This window comes from Halichoerus grypus, chromosome 1 (assembly GCF_964656455.1).
Source record: "Halichoerus grypus chromosome 1, mHalGry1.hap1.1, whole genome shotgun sequence".
NCBI lineage: Eukaryota > Metazoa > Chordata > Mammalia > Carnivora > Phocidae > Halichoerus > Halichoerus grypus.
In genome coordinates this window covers 75,896,073-75,921,494 of record NC_135712.1, presented here as the reverse complement: position 1 = coordinate 75,921,494, position 25,422 = coordinate 75,896,073, and the positions used below count along the sequence as shown (strand labels likewise).

At 36.8% G+C, this 25,422-nt stretch overlaps 1 protein-coding gene across 1 annotated transcript; it reads left to right on the top strand.

The window, feature by feature from the left end:
* Positions 1-681: 681 nt before the first annotated feature.
* On the top strand, positions 682-20,797 carry CLDN16 (claudin 16). The gene is made up of 5 exons (XM_036107951.2): positions 682-795; positions 12,660-12,762; positions 16,919-17,083; positions 19,745-19,936; positions 20,664-20,797. Exons 1-5 carry the CDS (start codon positions 682-684, stop codon positions 20,795-20,797), a joined length of 708 nt encoding a protein of 235 aa, XP_035963844.2.
* Positions 20,798-25,422: the final 4,625 nt, after the last annotated feature.

Below are 25,422 nucleotides of genomic sequence, written 5' to 3'. Positions count from 1 at the left end.
CCCTCCCACCCTGTGGTGCCCAGAGGTTAGGAGCTGTGGTTAGGAGCCCCTTCAAGGGGCTGTTCTGCCCAGCACCGTGGAATGCAAACTCCCTGGAGCTAGCACTTGTTTGGCATAGTTGCACCAGTGGCCTGTCTGTCTAAGGTAGTCAACGCATATTAAAATAGTCCTCATAATAAAATAGCACGCAGTCAACCGTGTAGCCTCCTTACGGAGGGGGGGAGGAGAATAGCTCACTTTCCCTGGAGGGCCTGAGAAAGATCAGCTTACAGGCGTCAGCATGGGGTGTGACCCTTCTTCTTTCTCTCCATCTTGGCCCTGGCACGTGCCTCGGGTGACCATCATCTGACATCAGCCCACAGTCTGGGCAGAAAATGTTACCAGGTCTCCTTTTCTCCCCCACCCAAAACACACTCAGCCCTTTCACTGACCTGACTTCTGATTGGAGGCTGGGTGCTTTGGATCGTGACCTCCAGGACCCCTCTGTGGGTCACAGCCTGTTCGCATTACTCTGACCACAACTTAAGACGTCTGCAGTGGACTGTGAGGAAAAGTAAAAGCCTGGTGTTTTCCCATCCCCAGGTAGCAGAAGCTCGGAAGCCTGACAGCGTTCCAGCCACCTGAGTGGGCCCAGGGCAGGCAGCTGCCCATGTGTCCCTTCCAGACAGGCTGCTCGCTAAAATGAGGGATCTTCTTCAGTACATCGCCTGCTTCTTTGCCTTTTTCTCTACTGGGTTCTTGGTTGTGGCCACCTGGACAGACTGTTGGATGGTGAATGCTGACGATTCCCTGGAGGTAAGAAGTCAGCACCTTCTTTTTCTGACCCGAGCTTGTCCAAATTTTCTCTCAGTCCCACTGTCTCAGGACACTTACCAGGACTAATGAAAGAAATAATAGCCAACATGGACGGACTTACTCCTTATTTACTACTTCCTGAGTCTTACCTTATTAGCTCATTTAATCATCACAGCTAATCTATGAGGTAGGTGGTGTTATCCCATTTTATAGATGAGGTAATTGAATAATCCCTCTTTTTTCAGCAGGATGAATTCACACAAAGGTAATCACATAACCCCAGTCACTGAGTCCTCCTGAAACTCACCTCTTCCCCTGCTGCCGATGCTAAATTGAATAACATTCCAGTGACACCCTTTCTGACAACCAAACACTTTCTAAGCTTGATTATGAGTAGCACGAGAGCCTCTCTTAAGAAGTGATAATGTAAGAAATTGAGTAATCAAACTCAAGGTATATCAAACTTACCCAATTACTATGCAAGAGAAAAAATGTTATTTTAAGGAGTTTCCAAGTAGGAACAAGTATTCTGAGGGAGAACAAGTCTTTCCAGTGGGTCCTGAAGTACCGGGGACAGATAAGGATTTACAAAACCCTCTCAAATATAAGCTGCTCTTGGAAGCCAACTGCTATGTAAGAAATGAGTGAGTGGTTCAAATTTGAAGCATTTTATTTTTCTTACTGGAGAAGCTCAGAAAGAAGCAATTTTGAAGTTTATAATAATTTCCTGTGACTAGAGGAATCTGAGAAAGGTAGAACTGAGTAAAAATCTAATCTTCAAAATCAGATACTATTCATTAGTAAGGCTTCAGAAAGTGTGGGTAAGAAAAAGAAACAATATATCAGGAACTCAAAGACTATATAGCAACCCAATCTGCTCTCTTATGTACATCCTGAGGGGAACAATTTATTCTAACAAATGCTGTAACGTCACCTCTGTGAAGTTTAGGAAAGATACCCAAGAGCTACTTCATATATTTTTTCCCCTAATTTTATTTATTAGACTCCCAAGTTGGAGTTAGAAACGGAAAGTAATAATCTTTCTATTTTGGTGTGTATTATTTTTGCATTTATTATTTTTATTTTGCTTTTAATTTTCCTCTGGCTTCTACATGGCGTTTCAAAACCAACAGAGTTAGTTATAAATGCTTCTTTAGAGCCAGAAATTTATGTTTCTGAAAATTGTGATAGAATTGAATCACTGCAAAGGATGTCTGCTATATACGAGTCCAGTGATGTATTTTATCTGGCTGTGCATATAAGTGGTGAAGGAGACACAGAGCGCCCTTTGAACAGTGCTTAGAGAAAAGCACAGATAAAGAAGTCTTCTGCCATTAGCCCTGCAGCCTGGATTGCCAGTAGCAGGAGATTAATTTAGAAATATATTGAACTAGAGCACACTCAAAAGTCATTTTTTACAAATATGCAAAACCTCATCTAAAAGCACTGTTAAAATATTTTCTAAAACAATTTGAAAATCTTTCTGCTCAAGCTGACAGCATTACTAACTCCGCTCGATAAGAAATGGAAGTTTAGAAAGGGTCAGACCTTGCTGAGAGAGATTGAGAGTCCTGGCATTTAAAGCGCCTTCTTGCTTTGATTTCAGTATCCAACCACTTTGCCATCTGCTGTGTGCAAGAGCACTGCTAGTTAAAATGAATGGAATGAGCAGCCCAGGTTATTCACCTCGAGTAAATCCTTGCTAACCTTGGACAAGAGTTAGTATTTCTTAGCTTCTTTCCTATTTCTCATACTTAAAATGTATTACACAAACATATCCCAAGAAGCCTCCACATTAGAACAAAAACCCTGAAACAAATTAGGCCTCTTCTCTCCTACTATCTCTTTATTTATCAATATTTTTAAAGGGACATGGATCTCTTGTAATAATTGCTCTCCCAATTGGCCAGTATATAAAGGCATACAATTATCCACAGATTTGGGGGTTTTGATAATCACTGTCTCAACTCTACTATTCTCTCTCCTTGCTTCCTTCCTTATGGATGTATCATCTTTGGTTCCTATTAACAGCTCACTTTAAACAACTATTGGACAAAAGTTGACACAACAAAAGTGCTTTTAAAAAAACCCTACCTGTGGAGTATTTAAACACAAAGGAGTATTATGAATTTTTAGCTTCGTTAGCTTTGTTAACCTTCTAGGGTGATGTAGGCATCAGAGTTGGAAAATAGATTCTACAGTTCAATTCAACATAACGAATACGAATGTATGGCATATAAAAAGTACCACACTAGTCCTACTAGGGGAGGCAGAGATAAAGCGAGAGTGGGTCCTGCCTTCCAGGAGCGGACATTTAGTGAGGAAAAAAGATATACACGAAACTATAATGAAAGGCATAGGCCAGTTCATATTTGAGAAAGAAATGAACAATATACCATTGGAGCAAAGAAGATAGAATTATTATGAACTGTTGGGGACGTTGAAGCAGGCCTCAGGGAGGAAAAGGCATTTGAGCAAAGCCTCCAAAAGATGCAAAGGATTTCAAAAGGTAGAAATGGCAGCAGGGGACTTGCAGACCAGAGGACACATGGCAAAAGTAAAGAATGAGCAAAAGCTCAGGGCTTGTTAGAGGATTAAGGTGAATAACCAGGGCCACGAGGCAGAAAGAGCTCAAATACTCTTTTGTCTTACTACAGAATACTCAAAATAGTATAAAATATTATTTTGCCTTACTCAGGCCTGCCTTGAAGAGGGAAGTTCTTTGCATGAAGTAAAAATGTTAGGAAAAAAAGAAATGGCCCAGGAATGGCACTGTGTGCAGCCCCAACCCGGGGATAGCGGCCCTGAGGCCCCAGCCTGCTCCTTCACTACTGATTTTCCTGTATGTCTGGGAAGACCACATGGTGGACAGAACTTGGGCTTTAAGATTATTCCAGCCTGTGTTTGCATTTTAACTGTCTTCCATTGAACAAGACCCGGCTCAGTCTTCAGCTCAGTTTCTTCAATTATAAGAGGAAGTAAACTGCGTTGTTTCAAAGTCCTTCCTCAGTCTTCACATTCTTTAATAACACCAGGACTCCTTGACTATGACTGGTCTGCAGTCCCAGAGATGTGGCCCGTCACTAAAGGACCGATGGTGTCTACAGCCTCCCCCCGAAACTTCCACTAGGAATCCAGGGCGAACATTCTCAATTTCCCTATAACTTCATGCGCCCGTCCTTCCTGCTTCCCATCCTCCTTGTCTCCTTATTTATTTCTTCTTCCTGTCCTTCCCTTTATCCCCTTTTTTCCCCCTTCTTCCTCCCTCCTTTTTTCCTGTTTCCTTCCCTCTCTCCTCTATCCCTTATGCTCTTCCTCTCCTTACTTATTCTTTTTCTTTCCACTCATTTTTCCTTAATCTCTGTTTCCTTCCCCTTCTCTCTCCTTTTTTTTTTTTTCTTTTCTTTCTATCTCCCTTCATTCCACAAATACTGACTGATACCTCTGTGCACCCGGTGCTGTGGTGGGTACAGGTTAGGAAGGAAGATGCAACCTGGATCTACTTTAGGTTACTCCTAGCGTGCTGGCAGAGACAGACAAGTGAACAGAGCATAACAGTATGTTGTCACAAGTGCCGTCATAACAAAGAACTCCCAGTGGCCAGCTCGCCCAATCTCAGATAATGAGTAAAGGCGATCCAGAAGAAGAAATACCTAAACTAGGACTTGAAGAATAGGTGGGTGAGGGAGAAGTGGAGAGTATCCCAAGCACAGGAAAGAGTATGGGCAGAGATCCAGGTAAGAGCAATATTTGTGGCTTTAGACTGTCTCAGCATGGTAAGAATTTCCAGTATAGGGAGGAGTATATAGGAGCTTGGTCATCAAAGGCTTTGGTTCACGTAAAATCTTAGATCTTACTCAGTAGAGAAAGGTGCTTCACTGAAAACAAACAAATGCATGTATTTCACAAAGATCGATTATTCTAGCTACTTGTGAGGAATGGTGAGAATGGGTAAATGAAGTGTAGGGAGACTAACTGGGAGGTCTTTGCCATAGAACAGAAGGGAAGCGATGGTGGTCTGGACTATTGAGGCAGCAAGCATAGCGAGATGTGTGAAGATATGGGAAGCTCTAAAGAACTATAATCAATAGGATTGATAGTTGCATGTGGGGCAAGAAGCTGATTTGGGGGAGAAGTCAAGGCTGAAATCCACTTTACTGCTTTTAGGCAATTGGAAGAATGGTAGAATTACTCACCAAGAAATTAAATGGAGGAAAACTAATCTCTATACAGAAGTCATCAAGCAGCAATGTCCCTGGACCATCCCACTATTTTTTCCTCATTTAGATTATGATACAGCACCTCAAGGGGGTCAGGAAAGAACGCTTTACAGTGAGGAAGTTCACAGGTTGGACTTGATGTTCGAGGACCTGAGGTTAAATCCCACACTGCCAGGCAATACCTGTATGCGTTTAAATTGCAGACATTAAAATTGCTATAAAGTATATTTCCTCTTCTGTAAAAGAATAATAATATGCACATCATAAGTCTCCTGTGAGGATTAAATGAGCTTGTGTATCTAAAGCATTTACCACAATACCGCGCAAATACAAATCAGTCAATAAACAAGAGATATATTATTGTCTATTTGCAGTTTATTGTTTTGTTTTTGTTCTGGAGGAGGAGATGACATTTTGTATAATGTTCACTGAAGGGAGAGATATGAGATTTAAGTTCTATTCCTGTTTCCATTATTGATTCTCTTGGAGAAATTTTGTTTACTTCTCTGAGCTGTGGGTTGCCCATTTTTATACTTAATGACTGTTCCCTTTTTGTCTCACCTGGGAAGAAGGCAGACAATAGAGACAAAATAGCATAAGTTACCCATTGTATACATTTTAAAAAGAAAAATAAATTGTGAATTAATAATATTGTTAATATGTTGACTAATTTAGAAGATATGTAATTCTTCATTATCCACACTGAAATAAAAAAATAGTTTCTTCATAAAGTTACTGGTCTTTCAATTATCAGGAGGAAAGAATGTTTTCACAAGATTAATCCGTTTTCAGTTAATCTTGTGTTAATTATTTACTGAGAACTTGCTATATACCAAGCACTATTATGATTAAAATTTTATTACTTCAAATGAAGGTTTCTAATATTTGGATTTATTTTACCCCCATAACCTGCTTCTCCCCTGGGATTTCTAATTACATTAATGACACTACGTTGTTTCAGACATAAAATAAATATTAAAATTATTATACCTAGTATCTACTCTGATTTTTCATATGCTAGGTTTACTTTTCAACTCATTGGGAACTCCTTCAGGAGTCCCTGGCGGCTGCAAATATTCTCTCGTTCATCTCATGCTCTCCTACCATACCTAGCACCAGCTTCCAAATCATGGGAACTTGTGATTCACATGAATCGACTGGGCACATATTAAGATACTTGGCATATTTATGAAAAGAATGAATAAATGAATGAAATATAACATGAAGTGATCTTTGGAAATCACACACTGAACCATAAATGAGAAGTATCTCTGTAGGGAGACCACCACCTTTACCCAGGCAAGATTTTTTATCTTACTACAATTTAAACTTTTTTCAAGATATGGGTTTGGTTCCTCTTTTTAATAAGATAGGAATAAAAATCTAATTCCCTGGGAGGTATAATAAGGTTGGTGAAGAGTGCATTCTGGCCCAGAGAATAAAGCTTTTCTGCCTAGTGCTTCAAATAAAGACAGAAATGAAGAAAAGGAGAGAGAAAAAAATAAATGAATATTTTATCATTCACTCGACGTACATTGTGATCTGTCACAACTGATGCACTCGCCATTGCAAAGTTGTGATACCACGCTCTCATAAGCGTTCTAAAATGATTAAATATGTGACTTAAACAAATTCAACAATAAATGTTAAAAGTGAAGTATTTACATAGTTTAAATATGTAAATTAGGTCATATAACCACGAAGGCCACAAAAATTATATTTTACCTAGTAAGTATGCATTATCTCATTCTTGCCATTTATACCTCTAGCCAGTCCTCCACAAATAAGCAGGCAGAACTAAACCAAATGTAATTTAGCAAATAAATTCATGGCACCTAAATGGAGAGGAAAGGAAACATCTATTATGCTTATTTTAATCTTGCTTCCTTATCATTATAAATACCGGTTTTGAGTTCTTTTAGAGCCGGTATAGCAAGAAAAATAATATAAAGTATTCAAATAAAAGTTCAGAATTGTAGTATAAAAAATTCAAATGCCTTTCATGTTAAAATTGAAATTGTTTCAAGTCATAGTAGTAAAACAGGCTACTTACTATAGTATTAAACCTTTTGCCTCTTAATAAATGTATTTAATTAAATACTAGAAAGAGATAAGTTGCATCTTCAGTGTTCAAGTACGTTAGCACAAGAATGGCAACAGTGATGTGAAATGCATAAATTCTTCTAGTATGTGGATGCAAGGTGGTTTTTAAAATAATATATCTTCATGACTTATTTTACTGTTCTTTTGGTTTATGCATACTTCCTCCTATATGTATTATATTTACACATACATCCCACTGCATATACATTTATAACCTAATGCATATTGGCAAAGAAAAATCTTACTTGTTAGTGGTCAGCCCACAATAAATATTTACTAAGCCTATTGTGTGTGTGTGTTTGTATATATATATTTTTTTTCTCCCATGTAGCTGGTGAAAAATAAATGCCAATGAATTAAAGTATTTTTAAATTTCTCTAATTCTCAAAAGATAGATAAAATACTTGGAGGCAAGACAAACACATCCAGAACTACAGGAAACAAGACAAGATAGGCAAAATTGTGTGTTGCTGCTTGTAAATATTTCCGGAGTGATAAGGAAAGAAAAATTGGCAAAGACTAGGATAGAGAAGCCTTAATGGAAGGCTGCTAAAGAGATCAGAATAAGAAATCCCAGGATTAAGGAGCGAATTTAGGATACTATAAATTCAACGGGGAAGAGTCATGGTTAATACAGGTTCCTAAAGTTTTTCTGAGTGGTATCCTGCTCATCCTGAGTCCTACGATAAACACTTCCCAGAGCCAGGTGAGTAGATACGGTCCAGGTGGACAGCAAGTCAGTATAAACTCTGTAGTCTAAGTAATAGTTCTCTAACTCCCGGATTCAGCTGTTTTGTCTATTCAGTCAAGTCAAAAGCACATATTAAGCATCAACTATGCATATAGTGTATCAGCTAGAGTTCAAATGAGAGTTAATGTGTGTGGATTTGAAAAATTGACCTACTTTTTTTTTCTCAATAAACATCTATTGAGCATCTATTATGTTCCAAGCAGGAGGGTCTGTAAGCTCCTTGGAACAGGGTGCCACACGTGCCTTGGTCCCTGCTGTATCCCCAGCATTCCCTTAGTCTATTGCCTGATGCATGACAGACACTCAATGAATAAAGTTTGAAAGATGACAACAGATAGACATGGGAGACAGATGTACATAAATGTACATAAAATAATAAGGCTGTATTGTAAATACTATAGAATATGAACAAATTATGGTATGATCTAAGAAGAAATTAACTCCAGCTGGAGAAACTGGGAGAACTTCATGGAGGAAAGAGTATCTTTGAAGTGAGACTTGAATGAAAGGTAGAAATTTGACAGTTTGAAGGCAAAGGAAGGTATTCTCATTATTATACACCAGGAGCAGGAAAGTTACATGCTGTTAGGAACCGGGTAGTCAACATCCATGAGAGAGGCAGACTGGGTAGGGGGTTGAGGAACCTGTGAGCACAAGCCCCACCTACGGGAGTAGCCACTCAGCTGCCGCTAATTGTTGTTATGTGGGACTGAGGAGTCCAGGTGGCCAGAAGGACCAAGTTTCCAACAGAAGCCAGAAATCTGGACTGTTCTGTAAGATCTCTATGTTTTACTATTGCAAGTAATTAATATCAAGAGACTTATGCTGGCCCCATCTTTGTGACTTGTACTTTTATTGTTACATCTTGGATAAACTGAGCTCTCCCCATTGAGATAATCTGTTCCTTGCTTCAGGATAAATAGATATTCATTGAAATAATGTAGAAATTCCTATTGTATCATTATCTATATTTATTAATGCATAAATTGCATGTGAAAAGAGTAAGCTTAAAATTAGAATCTTCTATTTTGAATGACCCTGTAAGATAAGAATTATTAGTTAACATTTTGCATTTTTGCCCTTTAAGAAAGGTTAACCATAATATTTTAAGCCTCAGTCTGCTTTTTAAACAGAACCTTGTCTTAAAACTTTTAAGAACTTAGATTTACTTGCCTTTTAGGAAGTTCTTAATAAGCTAATAAGCCATTGTATAACACAGGGATAAGTAAGTGAAGATTATATATTACAGACAAGGAAGGGCTTTCCTAAATATGATAAATAACATAAAATCTTTTAACCTTGTCTTTTGTGCACAAAGGCACCTTTAAGGGTGTCTCCAGTAAGTGCTATATTAACACAGAAGTTTAGTTAATTACAGCCACTATTCTCACGTACCTTAACCAAGTGTGAATACCAAGCAATCTCATAGTGTGCCCCAGAGCATTAATACCTAATGAAATTAGATTCCTTGTTTCCTCTAATGAGCTCATTGCTTTTCTAAATATGGTCATTGCAGGTAAATGATCAATAGCCTTGAAAATGACACCACTGCTGGATTATTTTGCCAAGAGACTCTTTTTTTAGTGTAAAATGAGTATTCTCCTATATATATATATATCAGGTTCCTTTCTAAAAAAGCTCATATGTAATGAGAAATACCACGGTGAGTTGGTTGGCTTGTTTTAGTGGCTGTTAGACAGCAGGAACTGTGGACAGTCACTGTTCGATTGTAGAGCAGTGATTTCGAGTTCGCATAACCTGGCTCAAGTTGGAATAAACTGGATGCAGTATGTTCCTGTTAACTGAGAGACTGAAGGGCGATAAGCTATGAGAAGGCCTGTTTTCTATTATGGTATAATAGTTCCCTACCAATCATCTCTACTGTATTTGTTTCCTATGGCTGCCATAACAAATTACCACAATTTGGTGGCTTCACACAAGAGAAATTTATTCTCTCCAAGTTCTGGAGGCCAGAGGTTTGAAGTCAAGGTGTTGACAGGGTTGCACTCCTTCTGAAGGCTCTAGAGGAGAATCCATCCCTTGCATCTTCCAGCTACTGGGGGCTGTTGGCATTCCTTGATTTATGGCCACATCACTTCCAATTTCTGCCTCTGTGGTCACATTGCCTCCTGCTCTATGTAGTCTCTCATCAAGACACCTGTCATCAGATTTGGGGCCCACCCTCGTAATCCAAGATGATCTCCTTATCTCAAGATCCCTAACTTCATTACATATGTAAAGTCCCTTTTTCTAGTAAAGGTCACATCCATAAGTTCTGGGACTTAGGACATGGGCATCTTTTGGGGGGCCATCATTCAACCTATCATATATACCTTTCTTCTCTTATATAACCCTTAGTAATGTTGAACACAGTCACTATTCAGGTTGTTATAATGTTTAAGTACTTTACTAAGATCATTTATGAGCAAATCATTTATATTATGTGTTTGTAATTTTTGATTCTCATAACTATCTTAGCACCATTTCCTTTATACAAATAAGACTGAGGCTCAAAAACATTAAGATCTTGCCCAAGGATACAACACACCTAATTAGTATCAACTTAGATTAAATGTCTATTACTTTTTTTTCTTTTTTTTTTATTAACATATAATGTGTTATTTGTTTCAGGGATACAGGTCTGTGATTCATCAGTCTTACACAATTCACAGTGCTCACCAGAGCACATACCCTTCCCAATGTCCATCACCCAGCCACCCCATCCCTCCCACCCCCCTCCACTCCAGCAACCCTCAGTTTGTTTCCTGAGATTAAGAGTCTTTTATGGTTTGTTTCCCTCTCTGGTTTCGTCTTGTTTCATTTTTCCCTCCCTTCCCCTATGATCCTCTGTCTTGTTTCTCAAATTCCTCATATCAGTGAGATCATATGATACTTGTATTTCTCTGATTGACTTATTTCACTTAGCATAATACCCTCTAGTTCCATCCAAAAGTCTATTACTTTTTTAACCATTGCTTAACTTGCATGCATATCTAACTTGAGATGTTCACATCCTTCTTTAGAAATTGATACGTTAAATTTCACAAGGTGGACCTTCTTTGTTAAAATTTTGGTCCCTGTGTTTCCTTAGGCAGATAATATTCCCAAACTCCAAAACATCCCTTCAGATTTAACCTTAGGAGGAGTAAGCCAAAGTGAGGTTTTGTAGAATAATAGCCATAGGATGATGTTAAAGTTAGGGCTTAACACTTCACTCAAAGCTATCTTCCAATTTCCAATGCTAGCCTGAAATGAATTTGGAATTTTTTTTAAATGGGTTTTTAAGTATACTGCAGTGCTTAAGACCAAACACACAGACAGCTGCATTTGAGTCCTATCTCCTCCACTTATTAACTATGCTTTCTTGGGGTTATCACTTACCTTTCCTGTGCCTCATTCTCCTTATTTGTAAAATAGCTGATAATAATTGATATCTCACAGGATCCTTTAAGGAATAAGTGAGATCATAATATACTTAAGTAGTAACTGCTTCATAGTATAGACTCCATGTAGATTTTTAAAATTATTACCAATTAAGGGTATTTTACATATAAAGTGGTAATAGAAGCACAACATTAAAATTTGTGGTTGAGTGGCAAGCAGTGCAATTTTATCTGGCTCACAACACAGCTTCAAGGCAGAACACAGAGCAGAGAGTTTCAAAGCACAAATATTCCCTGATACGGTTTGCTTTTGCAGATCAAAGTGATCTATGTTCCTTCCTTCTTTCTTCACACCAGTTATGATCTCCCTGCTTTTGCATTTCTCTTCCCACTTTGTTGTTTATTCTTTCTTTAAGGAAAAAACTTAAGTTTTTCTTTTGCAAGATAATTCTTGGTTAAATTTTACTAAACTATTCCCAGAATTCCCAGGTAATGTGAATCTGTAATTGAATCAAGACAAACAATCATATTAGCTCTGTTCCATATGCATGAGCTGTGTCAGGAATATTTGAAACTATTTTCCGTTGGCATGTTTACAATTTTAAGAAATCTATTGTGACTTGCAGCTTATAGATAAAGCAGGGAAAGGCTGAGGACACTGGTATCTTTTAGCTCTAGGTGGACACTTAGAATCATCTGCACAGAGTTTCTAAGTAAAAGTGGTTTACGGCTGTCAGATTGTATGAAGTTAATTCTTAATTTGTTCACATCCATCTCATAGCTTAAACATTTGTAGTGTGTCAGTGGAGCAAGGAGAAAGAAGTTGTGGGTCTTCATATTTGATTTACTGTTTTCTTTAGGTATAGCTTTCTTTGGCAATTATTGTAAATTTATGAACTTCATATATAATAACACCTTTCTTCATGGAACTCAGTGTTTATGGTGAGCAAAAATTAATGTACATTCTTAACAGACTCAGGATGTCAAAGTTAGCATACATTGGTAGACTGATTATTTATTGATTGATTGATTGATGAACAAATGTCAGCACAGGAAAGCCAAGAACTGTCTCCATGTTAAACTACGACTCCATGATGGAACCAGCCACAAACATTTGCATATATGTAATTGTGATTTTACCTATGTTGAGTACCACACCCCCTGCCGGTGGCCCCAACTCCCCAATCAGGAAGTGAATTCATTTCCCTGTGGGGAAAGCCTTTAGCTATTAGTGCTTAAGGGAAAATACCCTAAAACATTGTGTTTGTTGTAAATGAAATTCCGATCACGCTTGCAGCCACTGTACTTTACTATCAAACGCACAACAGCCAAGGTCTTCCTTTGATCGAGGGGAGCTGAAGGGTGTCTGCGTGAGTGGTTTCACATGGTGTCTTCTCCAACATCTAGGTGAGCACAAAATGCCGAGGCCTCTGGTGGGAGTGTGTCACGAATGCATTTGATGGGATCCGCACCTGTGACGAATACGATTCTATCCTTGCCGAACACCCCCGTATGTATGCCGTAGATAACCCCTTTGCCAGAGACGGGGTACCAAAAAACACTGAACTTGGGTTTCCATTGCGTATTTTTATTTTCTACAGTCTATGGTAAAGTTCTGTCTAATTTTAGATGTTTCGATTAAAACATTTAGTTTATTTCAGAAATGTGAATTGAAACATCTCGAGCATATTTTATCTTTTTCCATGTATTTATACATTCCTTTAGGGTAAAAGTATTAACTTACTCATCTCTGCTCTCCCAAAGGGCCTGGCAGAATGTCTTACACACAGTAGACTTAAAGTAAACACTTTTTAAATTGAAATGAATTCTTCAGGGTGTTGTGATTTGAGGATTAGAATCCACAGATTAGATGAAAAGAATTTCAGAGATGTTTTTTAGCTGTGACCTAAGTCAAATAAGAAGTTTACAGTAATTCAACGGGGATTTTCTGAGAAAGAGAGAAGGTGAAGTAGAGGGGCAGAGACAGAGAAACAGAAAAACAGACATGGAGATAGATAGGTAAAGAGAGACACACAGACAGGGATCAGGGAATGAAAAAAATCAGTGTACACAGGGTTAGCAGGTAGGGTAGAACCAGCTCCTTCATCTTCCCGACCTTTAGCTTTAAATTTTAATCAGGTGTTAGCAAGACCCACGTTTCTATGAAATAAAGAGATTTCATAAATTAAAAATGTTATCATTGATTCTCTCAGTTTTTCTCCATAGCGTTTATTTATTTATTTAGAACATCCAGTCATGCCAAGAAATACGGGTGCTGTTGTTAAAGCTAATTGGTTTCGGTCTCCTTCAAAGCATAAGATGAGGTATAGCAGGGAATGGCAATTTCTTTTCTCAAGATAAATGAAAAGCAAACCCTGGGAATGTGACTTTTCCCCTCGACAGCTAGTTCAGTCCAGGGATAAGCACTTAAAAGGAGCAGTGGTTGAAAATATCTTCTGCTATTCAGGATTTGAGTGTTCTTTAATCTAATTCCTAAGGCCCATATTTCATTTTCTTTAGGGCCTCTTAATTCTTTCTCTTTTACCCTCCTTGGGCTAACCTAATTCTACCTACAAAGAAGCATGATTTGGTCAATAAGAGTGTAAGTTTATGTGGACACTAGGCTATTCCAGAAATTTAGTCCTATGGTGAGAGCGAGAAAAAAAAAATTTCAAACTTCTAAATATTGTTATGTACATTTATGCAAGAATAACAGAAAATCACTCATAAGCTTACAGCACAGAGAAAACTGCTGTTTATATTTTAATATTTCTTTTTTTAATCATTTGCCTATACTATCTCACCTTTTTAAATATATTCTTACCTATTAATTTCAAATAATATGCTAAAGATTCATTACTTTTATTTAAAAAATTCTATCATATGCTTAGACACAACAGAAATGAAACTGTATTCTAAGAAAATAACATAACTATGCCCTCTAAGTTAGGATATTACCTGTGAGATTTCAGTTTTAGTTTTTGGTATCTTTTATAGAATCACAATTTGATAACTTTTTCCATTGTTCTGTAGACCTAGGGTATACAGACCCAGACAATTTTTTTTTTTTCAGGACTCTTGTTGAATACTCTGTCCCCAAATCAGAATATTTAACATTATTCTAGCAGCCAGATCTCAGACAATTTCCAGAAAGACATTCCCAGAAAGAAATTCCTGGCTGGTTAGCATTAGCCATCTGCCTGTAGAGCTGCCCTCTTGGAACTGGGCTGGCCATGGGGCTGACTGGATGACACCATAGGCATGAGTCTGGGAGTTCCACAGAGCATCAGAAATCACACTCTGGGGGCCCCTGGGTGGTGCAGTCAGTTAAGGTTCGACTCTTGGTTTTGGCTCAGGTCTCAATCTCAGGGTCTTGGGATTAAGCCTCACGTTGGGCTCTGAGCTCAGCAAGGAGTCTGCTAAAGTTGCTCTTTCCCTCTCCCCCTGCCTCTCCCTGTTCTCTCCCTCTCTCACAAATAAATAAAAATAAATAAATAAATCTAAGAAAGAGAGAAAGAAAGAAAGAGAAAGAAAGAAAGAAAAAAGAAAGAAAGAAAGAAAAAGAAAGAAAGAAAGAAAGAAAGAAAGAAAGAAAGAAAGAAAGAAAGAAAGAAAGAATCACACTTTGTGTGGGATTAAGTGTTGGAGAGGGGAAAACCAGGGCCATGATTTTAGGGCATCCCATCCAGATAGCAATCCTGGCCTTGTTGGACCCAGGTTCTAAAAGGGGACTTAAAAATGTTTAAGGAAGGCACTCCAAAGTGTGGGACTGCTTGGTTTGGGGTGCTGAGTAGGAAACCCACTTGTATATATTATTTGAGGTTCAAGAAGATTGTTGAAATATAAAAACTGATATCACCTAGTTACATATTTTTCTCTTTCCAAAATAGGCTTTCGATTTGGCCTAAATTAGAAATTTAAGTCTAAATTTTTTGAAATAATGCCACATTTTAAGATCTTAAATATTCATCTATTAATCAGGTAGAAGTTGGGGCTCCTGGGTGACTCAGTCAGCTAAGTGACTGATTCCTGATCTCAGCTCAGGTCTTGATCTCTAGGTTGTGAGTTCAAGACCCATAATGGGCTCGACACTGGGCATGGAGCCTACTTAAAAAAAAAAAAAAAATCAGGTAGAAGCTGATTTTATGCATTGATTTCCTCTCTTAGATGGATCATAAAAGTATTTTTTAAAAGATTTTATTTATTTATTTGAGAAAGAGAGTGAGCAACAGAGAGAGCACAAGCTGCAGGGAGAGACAGAGGGAGAAGGAGAAGCAGACTCCCTGCCAAGCAGGGAGCCCAGTGCAGGGCTTGATCCCAGGACCCTGGAACCATGACCTGAGCTGAAGGCAGCCGCTTAACCGACTGAGCCACCCAGGTGACCCAAAAGTATTTTTTTATTTTAAATAAATTGGCCACCTTTTATAAGCAATCTATTGCTAAATAAACCCTAAATTTATCTTACCATTGAGGAAAAATTATTTAAAATGCAAGGAAACCACAATCACTATGAAAATAAAACATAATTACTGTACTATCAAAAGAATAAATCATGTCACTCCTCTAGTGGCTAAAATAGTAGTAGCTTTGACATAGGATAATTAACTTTCCATTTGTGACAAAATTTTCCTATTTTTATTTTTTTAATTTATTTTTTAAAGATTTTATTTATTTCATAGAGAGGGAGCACGAGAGAGAGAGATCACGAGCAGTGGGGAGAGGTAGAGGGAGAAGCAGACTCCCTACTGAGCAGGGAGCCCAATATTGGACTCTTTCCCAAGACCAAGATCATGATCTGAGTGGAAGGCAGACACCTAACTGACTGAGCCACCAGGCACTCAAAATTTAGCATAACTGGGAGTCACAGCTCAAGAGGTTTTCATAGTTGAGGATGCTTCCATTGCAGATGATGATGGCTACTATTCCATTCTGTTTACCCTGTATCCTCTTCCCTGGACCTTCTATCATATATTCTCATGTGGCCATAGTTTTCAATTTTGCTCAGTTGGCAGTGCAAGGTTAAAGGGTTAATATGGAATGTCGGCCAAGAAGGGTCACCACCTGAAGCAATGAAAAAGAATATGACCTGGTCTCTAGATATAGTTTTCTACTAAATAACAGAAGCTCCTTCTCCTAAAAACCTGCTGATGGCTCCCATCAGCCTGAATTGGCAAGTGACATATTGAAGTATTTTATCCTGCTCCCCTATACCAAATTTTAACCAGTTATCAAAAGTATATTTTTTTCAATAGACCTTCAAACAAATGGCAGTGATCAGTAATTTCTTAAATATTTATTGGGATAACTTCTGCAGAAGAGATAGTCTACTTTGATTCAGTATTCACTTATAATACTTGTGAACAAGACTCATTCTAAAACAGGAAACAAACAAGGAAATAGTTACTTAGTCCACACTATATGCCAGGCATTTTGCTAGGGGGCCAGCAAGACTAAGTAATAATCAGTGCTTAAACAAATAATAATATCAATAATCTATGATATTTTTGCATTTTATGAGAACATTCTATGTTCCTGCAAATTTGAAGTCTAATTCTTGCAGTGGGTGTGTATTAATGTATGTGATTATCTGTTTTGGGGTGCACCTGTGTGCCTTCACATGTTTCCTTCCTCTGACCACAATGTAACCACATGCCCTGATCTTCCAGTGAAGCTGGTGGTAACTCGAGCATTGATGATTACTGCAGATATTCTAGCTGGATTTGGATTTATCACCCTGCTTCTTGGTCTTGACTGTGTGAAATTCCTCCCTGATGAGCCATACATCAAAGTCCGCATCTGCTTTGTTGCCGGAACCATTTTACTAATAGCAGGTACTCTCTGCAGTATTGGTGGGGTAGAGGTGCGCATCTATGGTCTTGAGATGAAGGAGAAGGGTGCTTGTTGTCAAGCAGTTCAATTTAGGAACATATGTGACCTGCTTTTCTAGATTGAAGGAATAAAGAGCACATCCCCCAACCCTACTTACTTCAGATATGGAATCAAATAATTAATTTTTGTTAATATCCTGGAGCAAAGTTTATTGAAGTCCTCAAATTACTTTTTAACCATTTTAAAAAGTTATATAATGATCTAAAATTTTCAAATAATTTATTTTTTGATTATTCCTGAAGTTAAATCCTCAAGTATGTCCCAAAGCACCACCTCCTTACCTGTACCCACTCCCACCAGTTCTTTTTAGCAATGAACTTAATTGTGCCAAGGCCTATGTTAGAGTTTTCTCATGTGCCAGGCCATTTGATCATAAATGTAACAATAAGCAGATTGTATCTCCACTTAGGAAGCAGATGAATAAATGGAGTCCTGAAGGCTAATAAATCAAGCATGACTAATAAACAGTCAAGAAGCACTTTACATGGTGTTTATTGATGAAAGAGCAAGGTCTGTCATTAAATTCAGTTTAGTCTTCCTCTGTCACAACATGATGTCTTCTTAGGATCTTAATGCAAGTTGGGAGAAAATACACTGTCAAAGAAATCAAAGTGCAGGAAGATCGAAAACCAGTGGGCACACCCCTCAGAGAGAAAACCATCATTTTCTTATGGTAGCAGCCAAAAGTTAGCGAAGCAAATGTTCGTGGGAACATCACCAGGCAGTACGAGAGGAATGGATAGGAATTTTGGAACTAAAAATGCTTGGAGGGGCACCTGGCTGGCTCAGTAGGTAGAGCATGTGATCTTGAGTGGTGAGTTGGAGCCCCATGTTGGTGGTAGAGTTTACTTAAAAAAAAAAATAAATAAATAAAATAAATACGTGGAGATACATACATGTGATGTATGAGTTAAACAACTGGCCTCCTTTTCTTGATCTGCAAAATAAGGTAAAGCCCCAGTAATAATATCTACCCTGAATTGCTGTCATGAAGATCCAGTGTGGGTAGAGTAAGCACGTAGCAGAGAGCCTAACCCATCACACAGTCAAAACTGGGGCTTCCTTGAAGTTTTACACACACACATTGAGTCAAGGCCTGATGATCCTTAGGTTGTATTAAAAAGTCACAAGAACTTACTAAGTTTTCCTTTTTAAGACATTTATTCCCATGTCCTGCCTAGTAATAACATAGAGCTTTTGTATGTAACAATGTGTTTTATTTAACAAATTTAAACATCATTTAATGCTATACAATTTTGCTCTAGAATACTTCTTGAAATATCACTAGATATACCATTTTTTTATAAAAAACCAAAACAAGCTAAATTAAAACAAAAACAAAGAAACAACGAATTGATGAAAAAAATCCCTACAGGAATGGATGAAGAAATGACAAAATTAAATTTCCAGAGATGGCCAAAGGCTTGGAACCATCATTTGAAATTAGTATGCCATATATATTATATATAAAATACTAATTTTATGTATAAAATACTAATGCTATACATATGATATGTTACTTATAAATATTTATGGCATACTATTTTCATATGGTATGAAATATATACATATTTCATATATATTTATCTATGTGTGTGTATATATATAATTTTCCATAATCTGTAAATTTCATAAAGGAATTTCCATCTTAAACTTGTAGATTGCAATACTATAGAAAATATGTGGTAATTTAAACCATTATCTGAAGGTTTTATGTTCATGATCTGGTCCTTCTTAAAGTTCTTGCATTAAACAGTTGGGAAAAGAATGCAATGAAATGGTGAACACTATTTTCACATAGCCTTTGTCCCATAGTTTGCCACCTTTTTCCCTTGCATCTAAGCAATAACGTGCAATTTATACCTTTAAAGTGAGAGGACTCTAGTGGCGTCATTTCAAGCCAGTCCAATTGTCAGATAGACTAATTCTGGGGATTAAGTTTTGTTTAAAAGGAACAAAATTTCTTAGTTCATTCTTACATGGTGTGGAGGTGGTAGATAAGAATTTATTTTACAATAAAGACAGTTTTTACTCCAGTTATTTGTTTTTGACCCCTACACACTAAAATTATTGACTTCAAAAGCATAGTTTTCTTATGGGTGTTAATTATGTAGCTGACATAACTTTAATCATGGGTCTAGGAGGTGGGGCAGAGGAGAAATAGAATATCCTTAAAGACATATACTTTTAATTAAAAATCAATAGAGAATGAACATATGCTGTATATTATTTGTCCTCGATTTTGTGTTCTTTCTTTTGTTTTTCATATTTTGTTTTACACAGCACTTAAGAAAACATTGGAAAGAGGGAAATTAAAGAAAACCACAATGACCATTTTAAGTCTACAGACACAGAGGAACACTGCATTGTTTAATCTTTGCATTTCTCTTTATGTATAAACTTATATATAGTTTAGAAGAGATACAAAATAGAAAGCAAAAGGAAGACATAGAAGAGGTATCCAAAATTTGAGTTGTCCATAAATCCATAGCATCATTATTATCCCTCTAAATGATGCCAAGCATTTTGGGTAGCGGTCAGATCTCCTTGAATCTAAATTTGGAAAGGCCTGCATTATTTTTAGCAACTTTCCTTTCTTTCAGGTGCCCCAGGAATCATTGGTTCAGTGTGGTATGCTGTTGATGTTTATGTGGAACGTTCGTCTCTGGTTTTGCACAATATATTTCTTGGCATCCAATATAAATTTGGTTGGTCTTGTTGGCTTGGAATGGCTGGGTCTCTGGGTTGCTTTTTGGCTGGTGCTGTCCTGACATGCTGCTTATACCTCTTCAAAGGTAAGAACAAAATAAAATAACACACTTACTTGCCACCTGTATCAATCTTCCTAGCCTGATGGAAACAAATCTCACCAACACAAAATAATGTTGCCTACTTGATCCCTACCTATTATAAAAAAATGACACTTTAACAATTTTTGTTGTTCAAGGAAAACTGATTTGCAATATTCATGTCTTATTACCTGGTTAGTGGTATATTGGGTGGAAAAAAAAACAACAACAAACAAACCCACAGTTATAGCTATATCCAACATTTAAATATAAAATGATGATTTCAATATTTTCAGAATTTTATATATCTAACTTCATCCAATCTACTAAATTTATATCTAGAGTTAAATAGAGAAGTAGACTGAGAGCCAAGTCAAATATTTGTTGTTAAAAAATGTAATGTGTTACTATTGGGTTTTTAAAAATATCACTTAAAAAGCAAGAGAATCTATCTCCTCATCAGAAAGAAAGAGAGAAAGAGAAGAGAGAGAGAGAGAAACAGAGAGAATGAGAGAGAGAGAGAGAAAAGGAAATTACCTAATTTTTAAATTGAAAAATAACTTTCCAGATGAAAATCTTTGATTTTCTTCTAGGATTCTTCTTAGATGATTCCTTCTTAGAATATTTATATCCTTGCCTCTTTATGAGAAGAATGTATAAAGTGAAATTTTCTCCCCAAAGTTTACAGAGTCTTAATGATTTTTATATCATGACATTTATCTCTTTCCAACAGATGTTGGACCTGAGAGGAACTATCCGTACTCCATGAGGAAAGCCTATTCCACAGCAGCTGTTTCCATGGCCAAGTCATACGTAGCCCCTCGGACAGAGACTGCCAAAATGTATGCCGTGGACACAAGGGTGTAAAGTGCCACACGTCAGTCTGCGTGTATGTTACTGAAATAATCAATCAATATGTTTGTGTTAATCCAGGAACACTTATTTTGACCTCTTTGTATGTTCAACTAAATTAATTGCTCAGCTTAATCAAGAAGTTTGATTCTCCTATCCCTGCTCCTTTTCTGTCATTCTCATATTCTCCCTCCTCCTTTCCACCCTCCTCTTCCACATGCCCACACACACTTGCCCTGTATTTTCGGATAAGGTTGCTAGGATATACAAATGTTTGTTTGTGATTTCTGTATTGCTGTTAGAGATTGTGACATGGTGATATTCAAGTAAAATGACACTTTAAGACTAGAAAGCAACCTTTGAAAGAGGCCAGGGATTCTAATCTTTGAAGGGATTGACAGCCTCTTAGCAAATTCCCTGGCTTTTGGTTCATTCTTTGTGTTCTCATCTGAGTGAGTTATTTGATAACTTTCAAGAAGATGATTCTTCGAAATTTAAGCTAGTACATCAAACCTTACCATTACTCTGACCCTGTTAAAATAGAAAAAATAAACAGCAGCTTCATATACCAGCCACTGGTGGAACTTAAAGATAAGAAGTTTCAAACTGAGGGTTGCTGGAGTGGTGGGGGGTGGGAGGGATGGGGTGGCTGGGTGATGGACATTGGGGAAGGTATGTGCTATGGTGAGCGCTGTGAATTGTGTAAGACTGATGAATCGCAGAGCTGTACCCCTGAAACAAATAATATATTATATGTTAATAAAAAAATAAAAAAAAGATAAGAAGTTTCCCTTCCACACTTGGAATGTCAAATGCAAATGCTAAATTAATACCAGAGCAGTGGTGACTTTCTTCCTCATTAACATAAGAGATCTGTGTATTATTTTATCACTACTGTAATTTTGCCTATATGTTGTCAGACTATTAGACCACAGCAACAATAGCTAAACCAGAAAGTTCATTCATTGATTGGACATCCAAAAATGTTTCATGAATGCACTATATTAGAATTCACTGATTCAAGTGTCCTCACACCACTGGATCCTCATCACCCAGCAAAATACATGTGATAAAATTTAACAAATAGTTGTTGATTGGAAGACATAAAGGCTCACAACTCTTTACTGAAAATAAGATGAATTGCTAATGGGATTTTATTCATATTCTAATTTAATCATCTTAATTTTTTAAATGATAGGGCTTTTTAAAAAGTTACATAATTTAATCTCAGGTTTTCTGATTTCTTATAAATCGCATGAATAGCATGAATACTCTTGCAGTACCGTAACAGACTATCCACTGAACTGGAAATTAGTTCTTTCGAAAATAGAGATTTAGTTGTGAATTTCTGAAGACCCCCAAAAGAAGTGTTTTAAATTTAAAAAGTTAAAAATCATGTGAAAATGAGATGATGAAAACCTAATACATATATTTATGTTGTTGTGAATGGTGTTCATGACTTCACATGGTATCTCTTTATCAGTATTCTCAGGAGAAATTCTAAGCGAATCTTAGAATTAAAAGCAACTGATTGATTTTTATTTCATGGATATTACTAACCATGTAATTGACATTTAAAAAATTATTTGTAGATCATGTTTACTTGTTATATTGGTGTTATTCTATGCAGTTTAAAACTTATTTTTTGTTGTTCCTTTTTTCACAACTTTGGTTTTTAAAATTTTTGCTCCTACTTTTATTTTATGACCTAATGTCTGTCATGTTTTATATATTCTAGTAAGTCTCTTGAAATTCTTCTTGGGAAAGGCAGGGTAAAATTAATTAAATAACTCATTAGATTTTAGAGAGATAAATTTTTCCCTCCTTAAAGACTTCATTTGTATGAGGAAATATTTCAGAGGATTCTTGTGATAACTGACATCTGTGAATGTTTTGAAATTTTTCTCAATAAAAATGTTTTATATATCCTGGGACATATATTAGTTTTTTTCTTTATTTCTTTGGGAATGTTTATTCCTCATTCACTATTATTTAATGAAGCCTCCCAAAATAAAGCATAACAAAGAATATATTTTGTATACCAACTAAGGACAACAAAACAAATATTAAATAGTGAAGAAGTAATAATTGGCATCGTGGCAATTCAACATGCCCAGAAAGAAAAATTATGGAAGTCCAAAGTATACACACAAGATTATTAGGTTGAAATATTGAAATAGCCCGCTAACTTCTGGATACTAAAGTTTAGTCATATCTGGTTACTTACAACAAGAAAAAATAAAATTTATAAAATTGGACAATTGTATTTACCTATATCTCTTCATTAACCCCTATTTTCTAATATCACATTTTAATTGAAATTAATCTTTTGTTATTACAGATGGTATATATGTGCATTGTAGAAAGTCAGAGAACAGGGCGCCTGGGTGGCTCAGTTGGTTGGGCGACTGCCTTCGGCTCAGGTCATGATCCTGGAGTCCCTGGATCGAGTCCCGCATCGGGCTCCCTGCTTGGCGGGGAGTCTGCTTCTCCCTCTGCCTGTCACTCCCCCTGCTTGTGCTCTCTCTCTCTGACAAATAAATAAATAAAATCTTTAAAAAAAAAAAAAGAAAGTCAGAGAACAAAAATAATAAAAAATGTATCTTCCATATTTTACAATATGGGCCCGTGTTCTCTCCACTGAGAGCGTCACTGTTCCTAAAATCTCACTGAGTATCTGTATATCCTTCCAGATATTCTACATGTCTACACATATATGCAAACACATTCCCACATATGCATATATTTCTTTTTAAGGGATAATTTCATATATGTTGCTCTGTAAGCTACTTTTTTCCCCTGTAGTATCTCTGCTTTTTCATAGTAATAAATTTTCATTTTTATCTAATTCCCTATCCATATTGAAATTTCCCCAAGTTTTTCAAAGCTGGTTTGTCCAAACCAGAATCTGCATTTCCTTTGGTTGGTATGCCCTTAAGTCTCTCTGATTCAAGCCACATGTTTTTTTCACTAACCTTGAAAAAAAAAAAAAAAAAAACGGAACCAGTTTTCTTTAATTTTGTTCCACCTTTTGGATTTTTTTGATGTCAGTTAGCTTGTTTCTCTATGCCTTCTATTTCCAATAAGTTGACATTTAAATCTGGAGACTTGGTGTAATCAAGTTCAAAAGTTTCTAGAATATACTACGTGTTGTGATGGCATATCTGGAGACTTAATATCTGGTTGATTTAGCCTCAGTTATGTTAAAATCGTTCACTGGATGAGGATGATGGCCATCAATCCATCCGTTCTTCAGTTACATATATTTGCACTTTAGAGACAAAAACAAGGGATTATTATGGTGTTCTTCTGGAAACTGTAGGAATATTCTATTCTCCATCAACCATAATACTAATTTTAAAATAACACCTTTAACAATTGATAGTCCTTATCTGAATCAATAACTGGTTAGGGTTTGTAGAAAGATGATTTTCTAATTATAGTTTATTTACAATTGTAGTAGAAATTCATCTGTAGAATAAGCCTACTCTCTCCATCTGAGTCTGTGTAGTTACCATAACAAATCATGTCTCTCCTTTTGCTTAAATGTCTTTCTGTTGTTTCTAGGATAAAGTGACAAAAATTTTAACATGATTCTAGGCATAGTCAGTTGGGCAGCTGAGCCTTGGTTTTGGCTAGGGTGATGGTTTCAGGGTTGTAAGATCAAGGCCTGCCTTGGCTCTGTGCTCAGCTCTCCTCTCCCTCTGCCTGCCACTCTCTCTGCTTGTGCTCTCTCTCTCTCTCTCTCAGATAAATAAAATCTTAAAAAAAAAAAAAAAAAGAAGAAGAGGAAATCGGGGGGGGGGACTCTATTTTATTAGAGAAGGGAAAAGCTTTGAGGTTAGTAAATAAAAATAAAAGAAGCTAATTTGGTTAATATAGCAGAAACTGAAACAGTCAGCAAACCTGTCAGAAACAAAGATGAGGGAAACTAAGGAAAAAAAATACGTTATTGGAGAATAAAAATCAGGAGCTAGAAACATAGTGAAGACAATCACATGGAGTTGTTCCACTAATGGCTGTTCTGAGCATATGGTCAATTCTTGTTGCTTTCTCTATGGAATCCTTTACTCATGCCAATAAAATCAGAGTAAAAGAAAATGTATTTTTAAAGTAAACAGACTCTCTTCTAAAGCCTTACACAGTTTAGTTCTGAACCGGAAGAACATGTATACCTCCAACAGCAAGGCAGAAGCCCTAGGTTTCTGCACCCTTTTTAGTGACCATCTCTTATTTACTCGAGTGTGTCCCATGGGTGGCTATCCCTTACATGTAGCAGCTTATCAGAACATGCCCCAGTAATGCTTTGGGATCTTTAAGAGATTGGTATTCCATCCCTTCGTCCAACTCTCCTCATACAGCATTGATCTTTTGTTTTGTTTTGTTTTGTTTTGGCCAAGTCACTAGTGACAAATATTCCCAACGATATCAGTTAAGGATGCAATCATTCACTGATTATTTAAAATATGTCCTTAGACTTTCTTGTTTTGTGTCTCTCAATATACTTCAAGAAAAAATAATAGCTAAATCTGATAGGCAATTAGTTAGTGGTACCTAAGACTCTTTAAATTATAGATTCACCCAGATTTAGATACATAGAAGAGAAAATAATCTGAATTGACACTTCAGTTTTCATATGC